Source organism: Elaeis guineensis, chromosome 4 (genome assembly GCF_000442705.2).
Source record: "Elaeis guineensis isolate ETL-2024a chromosome 4, EG11, whole genome shotgun sequence".
NCBI lineage: Eukaryota > Viridiplantae > Streptophyta > Magnoliopsida > Arecales > Arecaceae > Elaeis > Elaeis guineensis.
In genome coordinates, this window is record NC_025996.2 from 57207948 (window position 1) to 57232598 (window position 24651).

The following is a 24651-nucleotide window of genomic DNA, read 5'->3' on the forward strand; positions in this document are numbered from 1 at the left end:
TATCTATACTCATCTTTAGATTTTTTTGGATCATATGTAACAAACTTAAATATTTCTATATATTTCAATATAAGATCCTAAAATTAATTTTAAAATTCAAAAAAATAATTTTTTTGATGATACAGTGCCATCCAATTAATATAATCAACTTTACTTTTTATAATTTTTTAATATTTTTTATTTGTACATAATAAATCTAAATATTTTATATGCTTGAATATAAATTATTAAAAAATATCAATAAAAATATAATCGAAAAAAATTATATTAAAATATAATATACGGGTTCGAAAGTGTCATAGGTCAATCTCGTATTTAATGCTATAATAAACTCAGGGATGGTAGTCAAAAAGATATTTTCAGATATCCGATCCAATTCGAATCCAATAAGATTTATTTGACAATATATTATAGAGTTTAGGATAAATTTGTAAAATTAATATCCATCTGGTTTTAGGATGGTTTAAGTTTTGTCTGCTGGGAATTCGGATATATATATATATATATATATATATATATATATATATATATATATATATATATATATATATATATATATACGTATAGAAATTAGGGTGGGTTGTTGTGCGAGTTGCGGTGGTGTGAGTTGGTCCCCTGAGGTTTTGAGAGCTTAATCTTGGTAGAAGCATGATATTTTGAAGGATTTGGGGATTTGGAAGGTTCTTGACGTTCCTTCGCTGTCTCCGACGCCGGGAATAAGCTCCAATTCGCCGTCGAAGTATCCATATTTATCTCACGGTTAACCCGCGTTTGAGCCATACACATGGGGAATCTTCTCCAGGAGAATATGTTCGCAGGCCACGCCATTGCGGCCGCCGGCTCCGTCGCCGTGGCCTCTTCCCTCACTCATCCCCTCGACACCCTCAAGACCCTCCTCCAGGTATTATCTACATCCATTCACATGTTTCTGTGATCTCTCTCCATGTGGAAGAGTAAAAACCGCACTCACGCTTCCTACTACCATTCGGGTTTTAAGAAATATATAAATTTCGATCTTTTCTTTAGAAAAGGAAAAATAATGATTTTTTTTCCCTGTTAATTTCTACAAGCATGGGGATTTGGCTTCGTTTTTCAAATATATTGTATTATTGTTCTTTAAGTTTTGCGCGATCTTTTATGCATAAGATTTCGCCATGCCTTTCCTGCATATCAGAGTTGCGTGGGTTCATGATTTCCTGCTATCATGACTTTTGAACATTTGCAGGTTGGTGCGGGGTCTACGCAACAATTGGGTATAGCTCAGGTGGTAGAAAGGGTTCGATTGGTGTCAGGAGTTTCAGGTATTCCTTGTTAGGTGTTCCTTGGCTTCTCTTCTCCTATCTTTGTCCTTCTACTGTGTTTCAGTTGTTGTATCCATGATATGTTTTTTCCTTTTAGTTTGAAGATTACAGCAACCAAAGTTCCATGCTCTGCTCCATTTTGATCTTCTGTTCACAGATCATGTGATTTTCGTTTTTTAATTGGAACAGGAAGGGCGGAATATGATCTTACTTCTCTGATAAAAAAGGTCAAGTTGTGATAATATGACATAAATAATTGTAATGTGAACAGACTTGCTACATATTAAAGGATCCAATTTTGTTTCAAATGACTACTTTGCACCAATCATAGAAATTCAATTTAGCTTCAAATGTCTACTATTGTGCTAATCATAACCATAGATGTAGAGTTTTCTCTTGAAATGGTGAAGATTAAATTAGTTCTCAGGTTGTAGCATCGGCATGTAAAGGAAGTATGAAAATCACTAAATAATTGTGAGGTCTATACTTTTGCTTGTTGGTGTCTAGGTATCTCATTATTGATTATTTAGAAACCTATCCCACTCTTGCAAATGTAAACCTTTGTGAGAATGTTTAAGTTTGTTTTTGATACCAAAAGGTGGTCTTACATAGATCTTGAAGTTAAAATTGCTGTCCTATATGGTGGTTTACATGTTCACATGGAATAGCCACCTAGATTTGCTAGCTATTGGGTAGTGAGAAAATACTAAACACCAAAATTTGGTAGTTATGAGGTACCACAAATAATACTATCTTCAATGGTAATTATAAGTGGTGTAGAAATCTCTCTTCACCATTATGTCATGCATGAGTGATATGATAGTGTTAAAAGAGCTCATAAAAAGATTATAATTTTATGAAAACCTATCGATAATCTCATATCTTATTATAATCATGATTTTTTGACATTGTCAGTGCTGCTAATGATATTAGAGTTTGGCTTCATTCTACTGAAACTATATATATTATGATCCTAAATAACTTAAGGCACCATCAAATGATGGGAGATAAATTGCCTTCATTTTTTTCTTTTTCTTTATTTTTTTCTCTATATTGGATTTTTCCTTTCCTTTTTTTGACTGAAACTGTGAATCTTGGAGTGAAACTGGCATAATGGAAACTCCAATTGACAGAATGAAACCATAGCCAAGTTTTAAAAACTTGCTTTTAGGAAACCTTTCCATTATGCCAAACATGATGAACTAACTGATTGTGTCCGTTGGTTTTGGTTTTCATAAAAAAGGCTTGTCATTTCAAAACTAACGATATTCTTGTGACCTAAACTGACCTTAAGAATTGATCGATCCGTATTACTTGCATCCCTTTGTTCATATGATCCAAATACTTGTGTTGTCAATTTACTATTTATATCTTTGTTGGTCCTTGTGTCTGAACGACTATGTTTAGATTCTTAAAATGTTTGACTTTGTCCAAGCATCAAAGCATCTTTAAGTGGTTCTGCTTCTGAATTTAATTTCAGTTTCATGTGGTTGAACTTTCTGAGTTTACTGCATATTGTCCGGATTACTACAATTATAGTTGAGCACCTATTGATATTGTGCTCTGACTTGTTCAGTTGTACTTGGTGGTCTGTTGCCTCTGTTGACTGGATCAGCCTGGAAAGCAATGTGCATATGCCCAAGGATATTGCACTATAGTTTTTCAGTTTGTCTAAAGTCCTGTTATAGATACTTATTGTTTAGGTACTTATCTTACTCATTCTTGTCATATCTTTGTGAATTCACTATTGTAATTGTCTGTTATTATCTTCTGTAGGTTTATATAGTGGGTTTGGATTGTCAACACTCGGTATGATTTCAGGGATAGGAGCACGCTTTGGAATCTATGAAATAATAACAGCTTTTTATAAAGGTATTATCTGATTTAGATTTTTGAGGTCTCTTTTTTGTTAAAATGAAACTATTGTTTCACTTTTCTCTTTTGAGGCATATGTATCAAAGTTATTATTCACATTTTTCGGTGGCTTACACAGCATCCAATGGACATGGATTTTTTGTTGTATTGCAGAGTGGACTGATGGATAAATATGATTTAGACATTTCTGGTTATTTGTTAATGATGCCAATCTAGTTGCTATACTATCTTGGATTAATTTAAACAAGTTTAAGCAAGGCAGAGGCCTAGAAAACAAGCATTCAGACCTCCAGTAGGGTGTAGTGCAAATGTCACATAAGAATAGAGAATAAACATTTTAAAGATGTGAAACTCATATTACAGAAATTACTAACATTACTACACCTATCTCAGGTATTTATCTGTTTGTAAGATAAGGAGGATAATGTAAAAGAACCTTTTTTGTGACAGTATGCAGTCAAAATTTGTGATTGTCTTGTAGTAGTTCCAGAGTCAGGTCCTGGTCAGACTGTGCTAGAATCAAGTAATTCTGTTCATGCTTTCTAGTCATTGTTCATATACAGTGTGAAAGTATATTAAAAGAATGAAACCCACTTACTTATCCTACCTTCTCATCATCTATTAAAAGATGAACCAATAGCTCCAGTCTTTTTCTTCAATCATGTCCACTTGTCCAACCTTTGCATTGACAAAAATGGTGCATAAAACTAGCTTGTGACTCCTTGAAAGGAGTAAAAGAAGAAAAAAGTACAACACAAAATGCACAGTGGAGAGAGGAAGGGAGGGAAAGAGACTGAGTTCTGAGATAACAAAATGACACCTGGTGCATTGTTAAATGATTGGAGAATCAAAACTTGGAATATTAGAGCTCATGAGATGCTTTTGAAAAGTTGGAGATTTGCTTTTTCTATTCCATGTTTCACCATGCTTTTGTAGTTTAAGGAGATGAATTGCTTAGTCCTGTGGCTTGCGGAAATCAAAACTGGCGATAAGGTCTACAACTCTACATAGAGATCCAAGATGACTTTTGCCTCTTCTTCATCCTTGCTTTTTAGGGACATGTGCAAACCTTAACCTCTCCCTTTTCCTTTTTGAAGTTTTTGCTTGTCAAAGATTTTGATGTGGATTAAGAGAAAGAAAAACTGAAAAATTTGCTTACTCAGCTTGAGAGTACTGTGGGAGACAATAACTCAAAATTCTGTAGCATCTTTGAACTATTACAAGGGACCAAGATTTGCCTTCTTGGTACCGGATCCCATACTAGTGAAATCCTACTATAGACTTGGTACACGGTATAGTACAGTATGGCTACGTCGGTATAGGATGGTTCGGCGTACCATATGGTATGGTACTCCCTGTACCATCCGAACGCTGCAAGTGACTATATTATGATTGTGTGAATTTTATATCATTGTGTACTGTCACACTCTTTCAAATATTTAACAGCATCTACATGGATACTTGTGGTAATTCTTGTGGCCAAAAGGATGAATCTTTTAGGTTGAAGCCAACTTATCATGTCACACAAAAGGAAAGAGTAGAAGAAAATCAAAACTTATTTAGACCGATGCAAAGTGATTACAAATATTTAACTATAGTCAAATTGCACTGCATCAGCACAGTCATTCTCCTCAAAACCATGTATTTTTGACAGCTGCTTTAGTGTTGGATCATTGATGGATCAATTTCCCCTTCAAATGAGGTCTACAGAAAAACCTTTTTACTTCTATGTTCAAAATCCAGATATCTAGATGGTTGTTTTTCTAGCTTCTTCATCCCTTTTTCAGGAAGCTAATTTTTTATTAACTCGTGTACATGTACATATGTTCTGCCAAAGCAACAGAATACAAATTTCAGATGCATTTGTTTACGATCACAAGAAAGTGTCCACCAAATCATAGCTTTTAGCTTATGTTTCTCACTTCTTGGCCTTTGACCTTGGATGAAGGCCTATATCATTTATATCATTTATATTATATTTCTACAATGTACCGGATGCTTAGTTGATAAAAATAACTGCAATTTTTCTAAAGTACTGTCATATATGTGACACATATCATGGATTGTTGTTGTAACTTGGCAGATGGAAGGGAAGACAACTATGTGTATGTTTCTGAGGCTCTTTTGGCTGGCATAGCTGCTGGTGCCATAGAATCTGTCATGCTGACTCCATTTGAACTTCTTAAGCTTCGCAGACAAGTGTCAGCATCACGCTTTAAAACTTCAATCTCTCATAAGGCTATGCAAGAATCAACTCCACTAATTTCAAAACTATTACCTGGTTATACTCCGGATATCAAGGCATGGAACAGTACTGTTGGTCTTTTGTCCACTCTTTCTCCCAAACATCCAGACATGGTTGGTGCGCTGAAACAGTACCCTTGGATGCTGACTGGTTCTGGCAGACCACCACTTGCATCTGATGTTAAAGGTCCTTTCAATATCATATCCTTGGAAGGATGGAGTGCTTTATGGAAAGGACTTCGGCCAGGAATTGCTCGAGACTGTGTATTTGGCGGTGTTTTCTTTTCCGTCTGGCAATTCTTTCACATAGCTATGCTTAACTGGAAGGCTCTTGATATAAACCCTCCTCCCAGGTTCTTATAATGGTCTGCAGCATGATGTTTAACAACCATGATATTGGTAGTTAAGTTGTTTTGTTAAATTATTACATTGTTATATCTGTGACTGGCAACATATGCTAATCTGATCAGTATTAATGTTTTCATGCTTTGTTGACAAAGTTGATGTTCTCTAACAATGAACCAATCCTATGGACAACCTAAATTTGCCTTTATATATTTGATAACAGTCTAATTTAAACATAAAACTTTTCTTTCTGGCTTGTCAGCTGACAATTGTTTATCATGTTATTCAGGTCAATTGATGAAGCAGGTCCTGTAACACCATTGGCTTCTAGTCTTGCTGCTGGCTTTTCTGGTACAGTGGCTGCTGCTGCTTCTCACTCTTTTGACACTGCTAAAAGTCGGTCACAATGTATTGTTACACCGAAGGTATTTTCAGACTTTTTTCGAAATATATTCTTTTTTTTGAATACCTGATTGATATTCTAAAAGCAGCCTAGACCACCTGTTTTCAATGTTTGTGGTCAGATTGGCTCCATTAGTTTAACTGTTACAAGCCATTTAAGAAGGGTGTCACATATGCATACGACAAAAGAATAATAAAAAAAGATTTTAAGGTTTTATAGGACAATAACAACTGTATTACTTGTATTTAAACTTAAATACAAATTCCAGTCAGTCAAAAATATGTTAGAACTTCGGTATGATAATGAGAGATGAAATAAAAAAGTATTTTGAAACTTCTGAAAAAGAATGAAAACAAAGTAGAAGCATATTTTTTATAATTCACATAAATAGAAATAAAATTCCCAGTAATCTTATTTTAGAAGGTAGAAGCAGGCAACCTCTTGATATTGCTTCAAACTATCAGGATTGATAACAAATTGCGGTTACAAGTTTTCAGAGATGGAAGTGTGGAAGTATTCTTTACCATAAGATTCTCCAAAAACTTTCTTCCCTTTGGAGGTCGCTCTCACAAGTGAATCCTGGAGGTCTTGATGAAGTCTGAGCCTTTGCATGGATGGCTTAGTTAGAAAAATTCTCACTACAAAGTTTTGGATTATGAGGCACACATTTCCATAGTGTTCTCTCTTTTGCATGATCCGTGATGCCAATGATCATTTATTTTTCGTTGTGACTCTTGGTGGAGTCTTTTAAGGGCTTTATAGGTCAAAGATATGTCATCTTGGCTTTTAATTTGGATTTGTGTTCCTTGGGTAAAGCATGAGGATGGAGATTACGTTTTTCTTTGGATATATAAGATTCAATTAAAGTTTTTTTTTTTTTTTTTTGAAATTTTATGGCCATCTAATCGAGGAAGTTAATGGTCACTGAGCGATTAGTGATCTAATTTGTTGTTTTGACCTAAGATCTTAACTTGAGATTCAGGAAACTCTAATTAGCAACCGCATGACATGCCGGACAGTTGAGAGAAAGGAAGTGGGAGGGAGATTTGGGGTACAAGGCAACAGTCAGATCCTCCTCCCTGTTTTCCAGCTCTTGTAGTCTATGCTGAAGTAAGACAGGAGGCTTGATGCAGTAATAGATCTACTACATGTCTTATTTTCATTTATCTCAAAGGAGGAGGATGGAAAGTGGGCTAATTTTGAAGTTTTTTTTTTCTAGTTCACAATTAGTCCTCTTGTTATCTAACTGAATTTCCTTTTCTTCTTTGTTTCCTTTCCTTCTCTCTTCCTCTTTTTCCTCGTACTGAATAGCAAAATATCCTTTCTTCTTTTTTGTTTCACTTATTTGCCAATTTAATCTTTCATCTCTTTTCCCTCTTATTTTCATTTTCTTTTTATTCTTCTTATTTCCTTATATGTCTGGAGCAGCTGCACCAAGGAGTGGTGATGATAACAGCGACCAGCTACCTGTGCTGAAATGTGATAGAAAGTCCATTTACTCATTATTTCTTCTAGTTCTTTTCTTTGATAAAACCTCCCCTATATGCTTGAAATCTCCTTTTTCATATTTTCTTCAATTTTTGATTCTATCTTGAACTGCCCCTTTAAACTCTTTTCCAAGGACATCCTTCATGTACTCTAGATCTAGGCTTAGCTAATGCAACTAAATTCATCTTAAGCTCTATACTTTACCATTTTTAGAAATTAGGGGTCCATTTTTCTCATCATGATAGATTTTTCATTACTAGAGAAGTATAGGAGCCATCACATATAGTAGATGGAATTATATGGTGCATCCCAACTGTTTAGTGTCACAATTTATGAGAAAAAAGACATGATGATGCTAGGTAAACATGCTATGATATGCAACACCCATGTGTGACTTTGCCATTCCGTTGGTTTAGTAAGCTTGATTACGGCCTTAATGGGTGAGCATTAGGTCCTTACTAAGCCAGAGTCACCATAAAGCAGAGTTACATGAGGAGTCATTGTAAAGTCTGACAAGTTTAAACAAAGAAAATAGCCTTTAAGAACTTGGTATTCCACCTCTAATTTGCCACTTCTATTATGTTTGTATATAGTCCTCTCTTTTTTAAAGATGAAGCTGGGATACAATACTATAACTTCTGCAAACTATCAAGTAGCTGTTTAGTTGCCTGCGTCTGGGCCTCAGATGTTGCATCCCAGTTGTGGGCAGACAGATTCAAGCGTGATTGCATGTAGGATTGTAATCAGGGTGAGCAAAGACACACTCCTATCCAAGCTGGCCTGGAAATTGTTTTGGGCTTCAGGCCATGGGCCAAGGCCTGAGTGCTTTTTTTTTTTTTTCTTGGGAGGTGGGTTGGTGGGGGGCAAAATCCTGACCCCAACCCGACCTTGAGCAGCCATCTGACTTGAATAAGCCCATTTGAGCCGAAGGGCACAGCCCTACCCAAATTGGCCCGACTGAACTAAATTGTTGGTCCGGGTGGCTTGAGATCATGCTAAAATGTAATGCTAATGTGTCATTCAAGAGTTTACATGAGATTTAATTGAGTTCATGGAGCCTAGAGAGGTGGAGAAACAGTCATGTCATAGTAAATAAAAAATAATAAATTCAGTCTCTTTGATGCTAAAACTTGACGCAGTGGAGAAATCATGCAGAATTCGTGAGGCAGTGCTAGCATAGATCTGATTCTCAGAGAGAGAGAAATCATACAGAATTTGTGAGGTTAGTGCTAGCATAGATCTGATTCTCACAGAGAGAGAGAGAGAGAGAGAGAGAGAGAGAGAGAGAGAGATGCTGTAAAGCTTTGAGGGTTAACAAATATTAGATGTATATCATTGAAAGATGCACCCTAATGCTCCTTTGCTGCATCAAGAGATGCAGCCAAAAGAAGTCGCATCTCAAGATTCAGCCTGACTACAGCTTTAAAAGGCTAACATCATCTCCCTTTCTCTCTAACAATATTATGATGATATAGTAATAAGAAGTATCATGATATTATCATTTTCTTGTAATAGTTCTTATATAAAAAATAATAATTATCAGCATATGGTAATATAAACGTAATATAATAGAATAATATAATTCTACTATAATGACACACAAATATAATAATCATTATAACAATAATATGATAAAAATTATTATAATATTATATTATAAATGTTAATTAATTATTAACATAAAATAATAATTAACTATATGAAGTGATATTGTTATAATATTGATTATTATATTATGTTATCTATTCTCTAATATAAAATACTAATTTTATGATATAAATCATATAATTCTTAAAGCTTTGAGGGCTAACAGACATTAGATGTATATCATTGAAAGATGCACCCCAAGTCTCCTTTGCTGCATCTAGAGATGCAACCAAAAGAAGATGCATCTCAAGATTCACATTCACACCTGACATGCAAACCAAGGTCCATAGCTTGGCATGTGCATATATGTTGCATGTCCATAACCTATGGTATTGACATGCTACAACCTATGCTACCTGGACTATTTGGTTTATCCTGAAGTACCTGTACCTTGATGGGTAGAAATGGGTACAGGTATTACTCCTGCAAATGGTTTTGGAAGAAAAAAAATCTTAAAGATTAGGAGGATATGACACTTGACACACCTCTATCCTTTGCGCTCAAGTCACACCCAAGTCCATGTAACATAAACTACAACAGAGTCTGATACAGATCAAAACATGGTTTGCATGTGAATAAATTGGCTCTACTGGAGGTTGAATGTATCATTTGGTAAGTTTAATTTATTTTTTTCTCAAAAGTCCAAAGCTTCTCAGTCTTGTTGAAGCAAGATTTTTGTCATTTGTTTGACCAAGTATGAAGTTGACTCATGTTTGTTTATTTTCAAGGTTTTTAGTGTATCGCATGTGCTTAGAACTAATTTTACAACAATTATTGTGCATTCTTAGTATGGTTGAAGATGATAAATTTGTCTGGATTGGTTCAAGGACATAATTTTTAAACCGTATTACTTCTCACTATAAAGCAATTAACCATATTGCTAAATAAGTAACAAATATATAAAAAAGAGAACCATAACAGATAACAGGACGGCTCTTAAATGGCACAAGTTGCATCACCTGAGCACTAATCCAAGAACAACACAAATGATGTGGGTGACTTGCATCTAAATCTTACCTCCCTGTATAGGGTTTTTATTCTTGATTGTTTTAAAAGAAATACAAGCATCACTTCCTAGCGAACTTAATTATGTCATTCTCCTATGCTAACCTTGTTTGGATTTTCAACAATTTCTGTCTGTGGATTGATCCTTTAGATGCTATTGTCATGCTAATCTCGATGCTTTGTGTCAAGCATACTGGTCTCCCACACTATTCTAGTATCTAAAACTATAGGACCTGCAGCATTTACATAAATTGATCCATTGAGTACCTTACAAGTTTCTTCTTGCTGTGTTGCTGCTCAATCAATGATTAAGATATCTTGGTAGGAAGCTATTTTACATGCTGTTGATAAACTAGATGGTCTATGAACCTGAAATTGAATTGCTAAACAAAAGGTCATCAATTTACTATTGCAGCCAAGTCCATGTTGTCTTGAAAGAGACAAGCTGCCTGCAGGTATATCAGCATATGTACTAAAGAACAAATATTTAACTTTACAAAATTGATAAAGCAAAATCTCTCTCTCTCTCTCTCTCTCTCTCTCTCGCTCGTTCATTAACTTTTTCCAAGATAATGTGCATGATGATGCCTCATCAATGTTGGCTTATGCTTTGCAGTACATCGCCATGGAGAGGAAGCTTCTTAGATGGAAAGCACCTGGAATTTGGCTAGAAAGAGTGACAGGGATGTCTCCTGCTGATAGGAATATCATGTTCCGTGGTCTTTGGCTGCGGATGGCACGCAGTGGAATTGCATCTTCCGCACTTGTTGGAAGTTACTTACTAGCAGTTGAATATCTCTTTTAACTGTCATTTGACTGAGGTTGGAAGCACCAGAAAACAGGCAGCGGCCCCCTAAACAATGTAAACATGAGGTATGCTAGTATTTTCTTCCTCTCTCATCATGAGTTCTTCTCAGGTCTGTTTGTATTACAGGTTATATTGCCTCGTATTGTTCTATCAATCAAGACAGATGGGTCCGTATACGATATCATGCTCCATGAATGTTCAGTGAGATCAAAATTACCAAGCGGCTCAAAGTTGCACCTTCACTGGAGCAAGAAGTTTGAGCAAAATTACGATTCATTGACTGGATGTTTGGAGAACAACCTATTAGTTACATTCAGAAGCAAAACTGTTAGGCATCTATGTGTTCAACATGTACTTTTGGTTAATTATTCTGATTTTGATGATATCAGGTGAAGTTCGGACAGTTGCAATTGCCTATGACAGAAGATTTTGAGAGCTTATTATGTGAAATCTTTTCAACATTGAATATCCAGAAATTTTAGACATTGTAGTGGAACTGTTATGATTTGATTGCAAACAAAGAGAGCAAGGGGGCAATTGTGCCCCTTGAAATTTTAGATTTCCCTTGATTAGGGGCTGTTTCAGCTAGGTTTCCCTCTCTGTTTTGTGAAAATTTCTGCAGCAGATGGCACATGGCTTGTGAACTTGGTGTTTTGATAAATAACTCTCTAAACTTAGGAGTTCCTGGTTATAGAGGCATGGAACTATCTAGGGGGTGGTGATAACATGAGGTTATGTAAGGGTAAGGCCATGGTATTATGAAAATATAACGCAAAATTCACATGCTTACGTGCGTCTAAAGAAATGAACAAAGCAAGGAGGAAGATTGGAAGAAGGTGCCGAGCACCCAAAATGGTGGTGCTCGCTCATAAAGATCATCATAAAAATAAGAATATTGCCAATCCAGGACCCCATGCTAGGGTATCAGGTATATAGCTTTTTCCCCTTCTTAGTTTTTATCTTGATTTTTTTTTTTGGTTTTCTATTGCATAAGGTTTTAGAGAGATTTCTCAAATTTCTAAAGAATAGTCATTATTTTTCAGTTTTTCTTTTTTCCTCTTTCTGAATTTCTTTTTTATTATGTACCATGGAATTAGATTTTGATTCCTATTTTATTATTTATGTTATTAAAAATTAAAATCAAAAGCAAGATGATCAGGATATGTTCTTGATTTATTTAGTATAAGATGGATGTTTGATCTCATACACAGAAGCTTGTCATGAGGTAATCTTATATATGATTAATAATATATCATAGATTATATAATTGTAGCATCAAATTACTTAATCCAATGTTTTCTTAGCAATAGCTACGGTTGGGACATAAATTATATAAACAAAAAGCTATTTTGAGAACCCAATTGATAAATTGTAACCATATGATAGCCCGATCAATTCAAATGGCATGCCTATTTTCATGAGGCAGCCAAAAAGTTACATGATTCCATGCTCCACCTTGAACTGTAGTCAGGTGGCTACGTCAAGCAAAATTATACCAAAAAGTAGATCTGTAGGCTGTCCAACAAATTTTTTTTTTTTTTTTGGTAAAGAGGAGGAACAAAGCTTCATTTAACAAAAGAGAATACAGGGTCCAACACTTGTACAGAAGCAAACTTAAAACCACTCAGGCGAGTGGACATACAAAATAAATAACAAAATAAAGTACAAGAACAACTAGGTGCACCTGAGGGCACTAACAGAAAACATGCCAGGAGGAAAAGGAAGAACATAAGATTTGTACGGTCTCACTTGAAAGGAGTACCACAACCAAAGTCCTTTTAAAACCATCCCAGATGAGAGTCAGATGGCAGGTCATTTTCAGAACATTACAGCTGCAATTATGTAACCATAGGCTATTCCAGCAACAGCACTGAGCTTGCAGATTTGGTTAGAGATGAACATAAATTTAGTACAGAATCTTAAACATTGATGCAAACAAAGTGTTATGAACTTTGTCCTGGAAGCCTGATAAGGAAGAATTAGATCTGTTAGAAGTTGAAGCAAGCCAAGCTGGCTATAAACAAAGATGGAGGAAGTAAAAACCATATAAATTGTAGAGACATGCAGAAGCATATGCTAAGAACCTTGATGCACAAATCAGCTTATTATAGAACCAAACAAAAACAGTCTTGCAACAAGAGTATGAGTACGAATTGTAGCCAGAAGATGACTGATAATAGAAAGCAGAGTATAGCCAGAGAGATTGCCATTCTTGTGTAGGCTTTCAAACATTTTTGAAAGTCTAATTCTATATATGTGGAGATCCATATGGTGTGCATCTAGTTCACATTAGTTATTTGTTGAGAAGATCTTGGAGATTTAAACAGGATCAAAAAATTCAAATAATATCTTTCGATCAATTTTTGTAGGTAAGGTTTTGGATTGTTACAAATAATATCAAAACCAATTTAGCCCATTGCATATGTAAATTAGGAGATATTGCAACATAGATTTATTATATTGACTATAGACCGATCATGATGCTTATGAATAGATGCATAGATTTAGACTCTTAGTCTAGTGAGATATCAGAGCCTAAATAGAGAGAATATATGAGGATTCGTACGGACGTGTATTTAGATCAATATGAATTATTCACTGAAAAAATTTAGATACTTATATAAGATTAAAAAATTTAAATAATATTTCTCACTAACTTTTTTTGGTGAGGTCATGGGCCATCACATGGGCAATATCTATAAAGCTTTTTGATGATAATGTGATCCTTAGTGACGATGAAAATTATTTTACTTCATTAGTATGTTGTCCAATTGATCAAATAATATGGGTTGAAGGAGCCCGAGTTCAAGATTCTACCAAAATAACACACCCAGCTAGCAAATAGCGTATGTGGGGGAATTATTTTTGCCCTAAATTTTTTGGGATTCCTTAGAGCTAGAAGTAATATCATCATGACATGAACTATAGTTATCCAACAGCTTGTACTGAAGGTGTCAGCTATGCTTACCAAAACTAATTCGGCCGTCTCATGGTGGTTGCACTAGAGAGCAAGAAGCTAGTTAACAAGTCATAAAATCTCATTGCTTATAAACTCATTTTGTTAAGAAGATAAAAAGACAAAAAAACTGCTCCAACATAATGTTAGTGGTAGAAGGTAAACATTTGGATGCTAAGTATTAAACAAAGATTTGTATGTTAATTTTCTATGCCAAATAGTTATTGTCCTAACTAATCTAAGGTTGCATTTGATAGCTAGCAATCTGGTTGGCAATTAAAATGAGCCCATCAAATTATTGTATTTGGTATGCTTTTTGGATGGCAATCTAGATTATCTTCGCAATCCAGATTATCATGAGGTAATCTAGATTACCTTGGGGAGAGGTGGCAATCTAAATTTGTTTGGTAACATTATAAAAAAAATTTTGGACAAAATTATCCTTAAAGAAAAATCATACAAAACCCATTCCTCCCCCAGTGGCTCTCACCCTCCCTTATTATATATAATAGCATGATATAATATATTATAATATAATATGCTATTATTATATTATTATTATATTTTTATAGTAACTATATTATATTACAATAATATAGTATATGATAATATATTATAATATATATTATATAAATTTATTATATAACAATAAATTATTATATTATATTATATTATTATATTACTATATATTATTATATTATTATTTTATATTATAATAATATATGTTATATTATATTAATATCTTGTATTAATATAATATAGTATATAATAAAATATTATTATATATAATAATATAGTATATTATATTACATTATATTAATTTATTATTATATTATCATATAATATTATGTATTATATTAATATATTGTAATACATATTATATAAATATTATTCTATATAACAATATATAATATATGAATATTATAATATATTATAATAATATCTTTTATTAATATAACATAATATATAATATAATATTAATATATAATAAATAGTATAATATAATATATTATTATATTATTAATATAATATAATGTAATATATTATATTATAATAATTTATTATCATATCATAATATAATATAATAATATACTTTGTTAAAATATATTATTTTATATTATATTAATTATATAAATTTTATTAATATTATATTACTATATATTATAATATTATTATTATAATATATTATAATAATATATGCTATATTCTATTAATATTTATATTAATATAATATAGTATATAATATAATATTATTATATATATAATAATATAATATATTATATTATAATAATTTATTATTATGTTATCATATAATATTATATATTATATAAATATATTGTAATATATATTATATAAATATTATTCTACATAACATATATTAATTATATTATTATACTATTATATTATAATATATTTAATATACTAATATATTAATATTATAATATATTATAATAATATCTTTTATTAATATAATATATAATATAATATAATATTATTATATATAATAATATAGTATAATATAATATAATATTATATTATTAAAATAATATAAAATAATATATTATATTATAATAGTTTATTATAAATATCATTATATATAATAATATAATATAATTATTATTATAAGGTTAAGGAAGATATTTTAAGAATTTGATTTCATATTATCAGTAATATGACTGCCATGCCAAACATGTCAATCAAGATTTTCAGTAATTTTACTGCAATATTACCTACATGTACCAAACGTAGTAATCAACATTATTGACAATTTAATAGTGACAATCGATTTGAAGGTAATTCAGATTATCTTTCAAGATTGTCTGGTGATGCATCAAACACAACCTAAAAATTTTTTATCTAAAAAAGATGGTCATTTTTGGGCAATTCTTTAAGTAGTCGGCAGATTTATTTTCAAATTTTGCAGTAGCAGAAGCAAATCAAAATAAAGTCATCGACGGCGGCGAGTCGGCAACCAGAGTAAAGGTCAACCATACAACAAACTTGAAGGAGCTTCAACAAATTAGTTCTGTACATTGTTTTTCCAGCTTCTCACTAGGAGAGAAGCCCATCTATAACCTCATCGTGCATGTAAGAAAAGAGCGGTCCTTTTTGTCCCAACTACCAAGTGATGACTTGGTGGTTGCTGACCTTAAGTAATATTGAAAGAGCCTCTCCCTTTCCTTCTCCAATTACATGCACTACAATCTTTTTTTGGTCCCAAAATACCCATCAAATAAGTGAAGAAAGAACTGGATGAAGAAGAAGGCAATGATGGTGGAGGAACATACCGTCCAAACGATCCAACAGGGAAAGCAACAATGCTAGTGTTACTGAGATGGGGTGTGATGGGAAAGAAGCTTGCCCAAGGTCACATAATTGGAGATTTGCAATAGCAGGGTATTGTATATGATTCTCGGCATCTTACAAAGGACTTTGTTTCATGAACCAACATCACCGCATCCAGGATTCTTCTATTTTTTCCCTGATTTGTGCATGAAGCTGGATCGTGCCACCATTTCTTGAAACAGCAAATAATACATATTACCCCTAGCGACACATATTCCCCACCTTTTGGATTGTAATGTGATTTTAGATGAGCATTGATCTTTAGAATCTCAAAGAAGGGGGATTGCCAAATGGAAAGAGATGGACAAAAAGAAGTCTTTTGATAGTAGTGAGCCTGGAATTTTGAAAGATCAAGAATGCCATGACTTTGAGGAAATTTCCATCACAACTCAATAGCATTCCAACTAAGCTGCCTAGGGTACATCACATGCGGCGTAGAAAAAATACACCACATTATCTGATTGGACCATATAGTCATCGTTTTTCAATACGCATTTAATGTCTGTACTTTTACTTTTTCGTTTAAAACTTTGAATGGCAAAAATATCCTTCTCTTTTAAAAAAATAATGACATCCTATAGCCAAATCCTGCGATCAAAATTATGATTTTCTCTTTACAATTTGACCACAAAATATCATAAGAGAGAGATATTTTCATCATTTAAAAATTTTATAAATTTTCAATAACGAAAATATCTCTCTCTTTATAACTTCTGAAAAAAAAATTATAACTTTCTGTATGCAGAAAATCATAATTTAATTATAGAATGTTATAATATGATCATAAAATATCATAATTTTTTTGAAAACAGAAAAGATATTTTTATCATTCAAACTTTTAAACGAAAAAATAAAACTACAGACATTAAATACGCTATTTAATGCATGTTGAAAAATAATTGCTACATGCTTGGTTGGATGGTGCGCTCCATGTCATTTTTATTACACCGCATGCGGTGCACTAAAACTTTCTCCTCTACTCAAATAACTCAAGCAGTATCTCAGTCACCCAAAATGCAACTCAGGCTGGATTATGAGATGCTCAAACCTTAGAATTGCCGGAGAAAGGTTAGTTCGAAGGAAAAATTTGGGTGCCGTCTAAAAATGGAAAGCACGTAGACTATTATACACTTACAAAAAGGATCAGGGAAATGGTCATCAGGACTAGTATAGCTACCACTATAGGATAAGGACTTTGGATCCTTAAAAGCAGCAAAAGCGTTTTGTAGGAATTCAGGTACATTTTATATTCTTTCTGAAAATTTGAACAAAAATGTAACAAACATAACTTTTCTCAATAAGGAACATATTACATGGTGAAACATACAATTCAGACATGACAGAGGGGGCAGAGTCAGTTACATGTCAGGCAGCAAGCTAAAGCTGCTGGAAGTGATGAATGGCCAAAAATGTGTATAGTTGCCTCTGCAGAAGTGCAAAAAGGGACCTGCAGCCAGATTCATTCAAGTGGCAACTTGGCAGAGATTCAATGCAAGCTGGCTTGACTGTTCCAATTCTACCATCCTGTATTCAAAAGATGCCACAAACCTGCAAGCTTAGTCCCATCTATTTCACAAGTGGCTTCACAAAATAAGTGGTAGGTGACAATATTCTTTAGCAAGGACAATTCAGTTATGTCGACCATGCTACGAATATTATGTTTTTCGGTCAAAATAAACCCAGAAACAAATTTTGCAGCAACCCATAAAATAGTTCAGAACATGATATGCTGGAAATACCAATAAATAAAAAGAAAAAAGAATGAAGGGAAAGTGAACCTTGAATAATATGATGACCATGTCACGCTACAAAATTGTCTTCTAAAAGGGGCTGTAATATTCTTAACTTGACAACTAAGTCGCTCAGAACAGCTATTAAAGTTATGCAAGTCCACAGGAGAAACCTTTCCTTAAGGATCAAGCATTCCATGTCCTAACGATACTTCACATGCATTTTGAAGTTGCAGATGACTTCATAGAGTTCAGAATATTCAAGTTTCACTGACTAGATCAAGAAAGGAAAAAGCCCAACCTAGGCAACTTTTAAAGGGAAATCATAATGTACACAGAAACAAGCTGGAACTACAGCATGTGCTCTTGGCCAAGCATCTTTTGCTTTTGGAAATCAAACATCCTTATAGTACTAAGATAAGAAAGTAGATATTAGCATGCTCATCCTGAAAGACAAGCATTGTAATTTACTAGGTCCATTTGTAATCCATTGCAAAATTTGCAGTTTGCAGCTCCATCCAAAAGATTCTGAAACATTTTAATTTTCCTTTTTTTTTTGGGGTACAGAAAATGGGGTGAGGGGGAGTCACCGGCATAGCAACCCTCTCTCTGGGCGTGACTATGAGGGCCCCCACCCCACTAAGTGAATGTTCGATGCGGAGAGCAATAAGCGCAATCCCCTCCCCACCACGCTCGAGGGGAGACCCCGAGTCCGGTGAGTATGTCACCCCCAGCCCCACCTCAGTATTCGGTGGACCAGAAACCGCATCTGCTCCCACCCGCACAGGCATCGAGGATAAATCCCCTCATTTAATCGATTGCCTGTGGCTTTGAACCTGTGACGCGCAGAGCAGATGCCAAGGCCCGTTCCACACAGGCTACCACCACGGTGGTAAACATTTTGATTAGTAATAAATACTACATATAAATGTAATTATCAGCAACTCACAGACTATATGGGTGATAATCGATTACCCATCATCACCAGACCAGACCAGACTGGACAATTGGACTGCAGATCTAGTGAACCAGTCCTTAGCTAGTTTGGTTTCCAGATCTGACCAGACACTTAGCAAACCTGAAAAAATCAGTCAAACTGACTGGCAGATTTTAATAAAACAGCTGATCAGTGAAGCAGGAAAGAAAGACTTCTGCCCTTAAACCAAAACCTCCTCATACTATGACACTATTATTGTCCACTCACTTTATATATATATATATATACATATATATACACATATATGTATAGACACACACACACACACACACACACACACACATATATATACATATATATACATATACATATACATATACATACATACATATATATATATATACATAGATACATAGATACATACATACATACATACATACATATCTACACATATACATACATACATACATGTATGCATGCATGCATGCATATATATATATATATATATATATATATATATACACACACACACACATATATGTATGTATACATATATACATATATACATATACATACATATACATATACATATACATACATATGTATACATATATACATATATACATACATACATATATATGTATCTATGTATATATATATGTATCTATGTATATATGTATGTATATATATATATATATATGTGTGTGTGTGTGTGTGTGTGTGTGTGTGTGTGTGTATGTATATGTATATGTCTGTATATGTCTGTATATGTATATGTATGTATATGTATATATGTATATATGTATACATACATATATACATATACATCTCTCTCTCTCTCTATATATATATTTTTATTTATTTATTTATTTATTGAGAAAACTATAAAGAAACCTAATTGCCAGATTCGTAACTGATCTAATATTTGGAGAAGGGAAAGGGAGGTAACCTCAAATGGGATGACATCAAGGATGCAACAGGCATGGATGCAGCAGTTAAGGGAATTGAAGGGCTTGGTGAGGCCCCCACCACTGCCATGACGTAGGGCATGATGGCTGAAGGCTGGGGCTAGCAAAGGCATACCATCGCTCTGAAGCAATGAAGGCTAGGCAAGCCGATGGTCTCATTGCAGTGGAACACAAGGTTGGTGTGCAACATTGGGAGACTGAAGAGGCAAGCCAATGGACCTCAGCAAAAGCTGGCAAACTCAGAGACCCTGTTGGCAGGAGCAGAGGGGGTTAGCGAGGCCATTGGCACTTAGAGCAGTACAAAATGAGTTGAGAACAGTGGTAGGAAGCAGAGAAGCACATAGGAGGATCTGGCCTTTGGGAATGTGGAGACTCTTGACAGGTTTATTTGAAGTAATGAAGTTTAACATTCATAGATGGAGCATTAATATGTAGGTATTAATGACAGAAGTTTCTATTTGACTATCATTAAATTTCAAGTCTTAATATGAAACAGAAAAAACTGGCTACTGAAGCATTCTATTTATTATAATTTGTTATATTGTTATATTGTATTTCAAAAATAATTAGGAGGAGAAAAAGACATACCCTATGCATCACATGGGTTAGATGTGAGTTTATTAACTCATAACAATATTAACTTATAACAATGATTATGTCAGTCATTTCATTTGCAATATGTTCTTGTTGCATTATATGAATGTTGAAAAAGGTGGAATGCTAGTAAATTAGATGATGATTCATAGACTTAAAAATTGTTCACCAATAATCATTGGTAATTTGCTGTCTTTAGTCACACTTAAGGTTGTTAACATCAAGTGCGATAACAAAATACGAGAAGAAGAGAAACAAAAGTACATTATCATATGAGAGTAAATGTAAGAAGTATGGGAAGTATGTTATGTTGTAATGCAGAAAAATAGAGCTTGTATCAATAAAAATTATTGGCACTACATTGCATTCACATAATTGTTCGCAAGCATATGCAAGAAAGTTAAGTGAGTTGGGTTGATTTTGAGTTTAACTGAACTTAAGGTATGTTTGGTCGGAGGGAGTTAGGCTCTGGAATGAGAATGAGAATGATTGACTCCCACTCCAGCTATTTGGTTTGGAGGAGGGAAGTCCCATTCCCATTCCAGCCAAACCCAATTCTGGCTCTCCATCCAGTATTCAAATCCCATTCTGCTAGGTTTACTTAAAAAAATATTTTCCAAAAGATACCCCTTTGCTTAATTGATTTTCCAAAAATTTACTTATTTCACATGCCAAGCACATGCCAAGAACTAGTTTATTTATAAGTGAACATAATCATACAAGAATGCTAACTGCACAAAATGGTGCATCAGCATGGGAGGAAATGTAAAACACAATTGCTCTAAACTCATCATCTAAATTTATGAACTTAAACATAAATCAAGAGAAAGAATCTTATATTATTTGCAGTTTTTGTACAGATAAATCAGTTGCTCTATACTAAAACAAAATTGCATTTTTGTGTGAAATTACATCCAAATGCAAGAGTTCAAAGTAGTTCTGTGAAAACAAAGACATAGCATAATGACTAGTGCAAACTTGCTTTGCATTACAAGACAGACAAGTAACTAAACCAAAGGAAGGGGAACAGAAAAAAAAAAAAAAGAAAGAAACTTCAGGTACCGGTACACAGTTCTCATAGGTTCAGCTCAGAAAGAGAGTGGCATATAAAGAATGTGTACTTCAGAATTCAGACATTATCAGGCCAGAACTCTCTGAAGAAGGCTCGTTCAAATTCCTTCTCTTTCATTCTCTCCTCTTCTTGCTGCATCTTCCTCATCCTTTTAGAACCTGACTTCTGTTTTTTCTTTGCTTGCAAGTTTTCCTGATGATAGGAGCACATACACCACACTTAACTTCACAGTCACAATTTTATCAATAAGAAAATGAGAATGTCTAATAATAGGAGCAAGACCGAGTAGCAATAGTTGCAAAATTAGAGGATATGTTCGAGCAAGAAATTGGTAGAAATAATAATAAGATGCGGATGCACATAACTAAAAGCAACGCTTTAGTTCTTTTTCAATTACATTAGTTAAATACTATTTTGAGAGGTGAAAAGTGCTCTATAAAAAGAATCACTAGTTAAATAATTAAAGAACTGTTTGAAATGGATATTCAAGCAAAGACATTGAAAAATCTGTTTACTACTTAAATGGTTTAAAAGAATTTCAAATTTTAACTTTCAACAGTCATGTTGAGTTGCACTGCTTTGTTTCGATATTATATCAAAAGAAGGGAGAAGATTATCTGACATTTCCTTTATTTTGCACTCCAAAGAATGAATATCCAAAATGAAAATGGTATAACACCTTCACATTTAGAAACTTTGGCCACTTAAGGAAAAGAAGAGAGGAAAGAGAAACTGTCTGTGACAGGCATGCAGGAATTCACAAGTTCATTTTGCACCTGAGAAGTAGGATCCTTTGGAAGCTTCTTTTTTTCCTTTATTTTCTCCGCACCAAGGCCACGCTTATTTTTCTTCACATGAGTTTGTAAAGGTTCCAACCTTCCCTGTTCCATCAGTCCATGAATTTTGTGTAAGGATGAGTCCATGATTTTTCAATATTTATATCACAAAAAGGAAAAAGAACAAAAGAACAAATGCATGGGCAGGAAATATATTATTACATCACTATGGTAGTAAGGCACAAAGAACATAATAAGCATCAAGCACATACCTGCTTCCCCCAAGATGGCCAAAGAAAATGAACATAAGCACATCCAAATAAGAAACATTTCGGAACTTGAAATCAAGAACAAGATGAATATTAGACTCCATCAGGTCCAGTCGATAAATGTTTCAATATGGTGGATCACATCCACCTTTTATGTGCTAAATCCTCACAAATTCATAATTATCTTGCCTTTTATTTTTTTTTTAAAAAAAAGAAACGAAATAAATCAGAAATACTATATGGAAATTTATCCTATGGAGTAATTTGTCCATCTACAGCATGTACTCTCTGCACAGCTGGCATATTTTACTATTGACTAGTTATGCTACCTGCCCAAGTGACCTGCTACACTCAATTAAATCTTTTATGATAACCTTTTCCTCCGATGCAGGATCAACTTAAATTCCCGAATCCCAGGAATGGCATAAGCAACAATACGGATCAATTGAACTATTCACTTGGTATCTAGATGTGCTCGCAAAACGTAAAATCTAGATAACACACAAGAATGGCTCAACCCAATCTCTAAAAGATACCTGAGGGCACAAAATCCCCAAAATTACCTTAATATATTCTCATAAAGAAAACATTCAATTATCGTAGTTCAAACCTAACAATGCTCCAAATTAAGGATCTCTAATCAACGACCAGACAAGAATAATAGTCCTATTCTCACTGACAACCTTAAAGGAAATAAAAAAAAATAAAAAAGCGAGCACAAAACCCTAGAAATCAAGAACATCATAATTCAGCGAAGAAAATCCAGTTGAAAGATTTCCAAATACCACCACGACAATTGCAAACAAAGTGAATCAACGAAATCGAACGAATCATAACCAAAAATTCGTATGTAATAAAAAAAAAATAAGATCATCTAAGGGAACCATAGAGTCGCAGAACAAGCACTATAATAAAATCTGAGAGGAATTCCGACCTGCTCGGAAGCACCAAGACCGGTACCCTCCTTCCACCCGCATTTCTTGAGTAGCTGAATAAATTAGATGCATCGAATTTTAGATTGGGGCGAGAGAAGAGTAGGAGACAAGTAAGAACCCTAACGAGAAAGAGGAAGGCGGACCTGAAAGCCAACGTTGGAGGAGTCGATTGCTCGAGAGCTGGAACCCAACTCCTCGTCCCCCATGGCGATGATATATTGTTCTTCGTTACCCCTCGGCAGCAAGAGATCGTGCGTTCCGCCGGATTGCCGATTTGTTTATATACGTCGGCCGACAGTTCGCGTACTTACATTATAGTCGGCGTAGAGCAGGGTACGACGCAAGGGGCCGCCGGTTACATGGACGCAGACGGCTCTTCTGCCACGTGGGAAAAGGAATTGGCGTGTATTGCAGGGTGGGGATGGGCTTCAGGGGAGGTGCCGGCCCGGTTACTTCTGACGGACACCATGTAGATTTCTTGGAGCGGAGAATCTGATTTGCTTCTAATTTTTAGATTTTTTTAAATTTATTTTAAGCTAGACTTATAAAATGTTTACTTAAACACGATTTTGATGAACCTTATATTGTTGGCTAGTGCTGATCAGGGGTTGCAAACTGATCGGATTAGAACAGGGAATATTTGATCACGACATGATCCGGTTTCATATTTGGGTCACGATTTTGCATCCAGATCAAATCCATTAGGCTAAGCCTTTTGGATTTGGATGGAGACCATACTGGATCAAATTTAGAGTTTCAGTCAAAATTTTAGTTATTCTTTTATAATTGAAATATAATAATTTATAATTAAATATAAATTTATCAAAAAAAACTAAAAGGGGTAACTTAAATTTGAAATTTTATTAAAATTTTTAATTTCATTAAAGTAATTGATCATTCTTAAATTTACAAACTATGATTTTTTTAAATTATATATTGAAATACTTGGGAA

At 34.0% G+C, this 24651-nt stretch overlaps 2 protein-coding genes across 11 annotated transcripts; one reads left to right on the plus strand and one right to left on the minus strand.

The window, feature by feature from the left end:
- The first annotated feature begins 561 nt into the window (after nucleotides 1-561).
- LOC105042499 (uncharacterized) lies at nucleotides 562-11704 on the plus strand. Of its 7 annotated transcripts, none has more exons than XM_073256579.1 (7): nucleotides 562-901; nucleotides 1226-1301; nucleotides 3078-3173; nucleotides 5260-5773; nucleotides 6055-6190; nucleotides 10724-10763; nucleotides 10925-11108. In XM_073256579.1, the coding sequence occupies exons 1-7, from the start codon at nucleotides 785-787 to the stop codon at nucleotides 10951-10953; spliced, it is 1008 nt and encodes a 335-aa protein (XP_073112680.1). In that variant the 5' UTR covers nucleotides 562-784; the 3' UTR covers nucleotides 10954-11108. The 7 variants fall into 7 exon arrangements, 3 of the variants coding, with proteins under 3 accessions (XP_073112680.1, XP_073112679.1, XP_010918042.2); XR_012140980.1 differs by lacking the exon at nucleotides 10724-10763 and adding an exon at nucleotides 11506-11704 and having other exon boundaries at nucleotides 564-901; nucleotides 10925-11181; XR_831541.4 differs by lacking the exon at nucleotides 10724-10763 and adding an exon at nucleotides 11226-11704 and having other exon boundaries at nucleotides 565-901; nucleotides 10925-11181.
- Nucleotides 11705-17586: 5882 nt separating this feature from the next.
- LOC105042500 (uncharacterized) lies at nucleotides 17587-24129 on the minus strand. Of its 4 annotated transcripts, XR_012140982.1 has the most exons (6): nucleotides 23843-24127; nucleotides 23699-23752; nucleotides 22496-22600; nucleotides 21710-21911; nucleotides 20035-20301; nucleotides 17587-17942 (listed from the first exon to the last, which is right to left on the minus strand). XR_012140982.1 is itself a non-coding variant. In XM_073256581.1 (5 exons), the coding sequence occupies exons 1-4, from the start codon at nucleotides 23903-23905 to the stop codon at nucleotides 21777-21779; spliced, it is 357 nt and encodes a 118-aa protein (XP_073112682.1). In that variant the 5' UTR covers nucleotides 23906-24129; the 3' UTR covers nucleotides 17602-17942; nucleotides 21769-21776. The 4 variants fall into 4 exon arrangements, 2 of the variants coding, with proteins under 2 accessions (XP_073112682.1, XP_073112681.1); XM_073256581.1 differs by lacking the exon at nucleotides 20035-20301 and having other exon boundaries at nucleotides 17602-17942; nucleotides 21769-21911; nucleotides 23843-24129; XR_012140981.1 differs by lacking the exon at nucleotides 20035-20301 and having other exon boundaries at nucleotides 17611-17942; nucleotides 23843-24123.
- Between the last annotated feature and the right edge of the window lie 522 nt (nucleotides 24130-24651).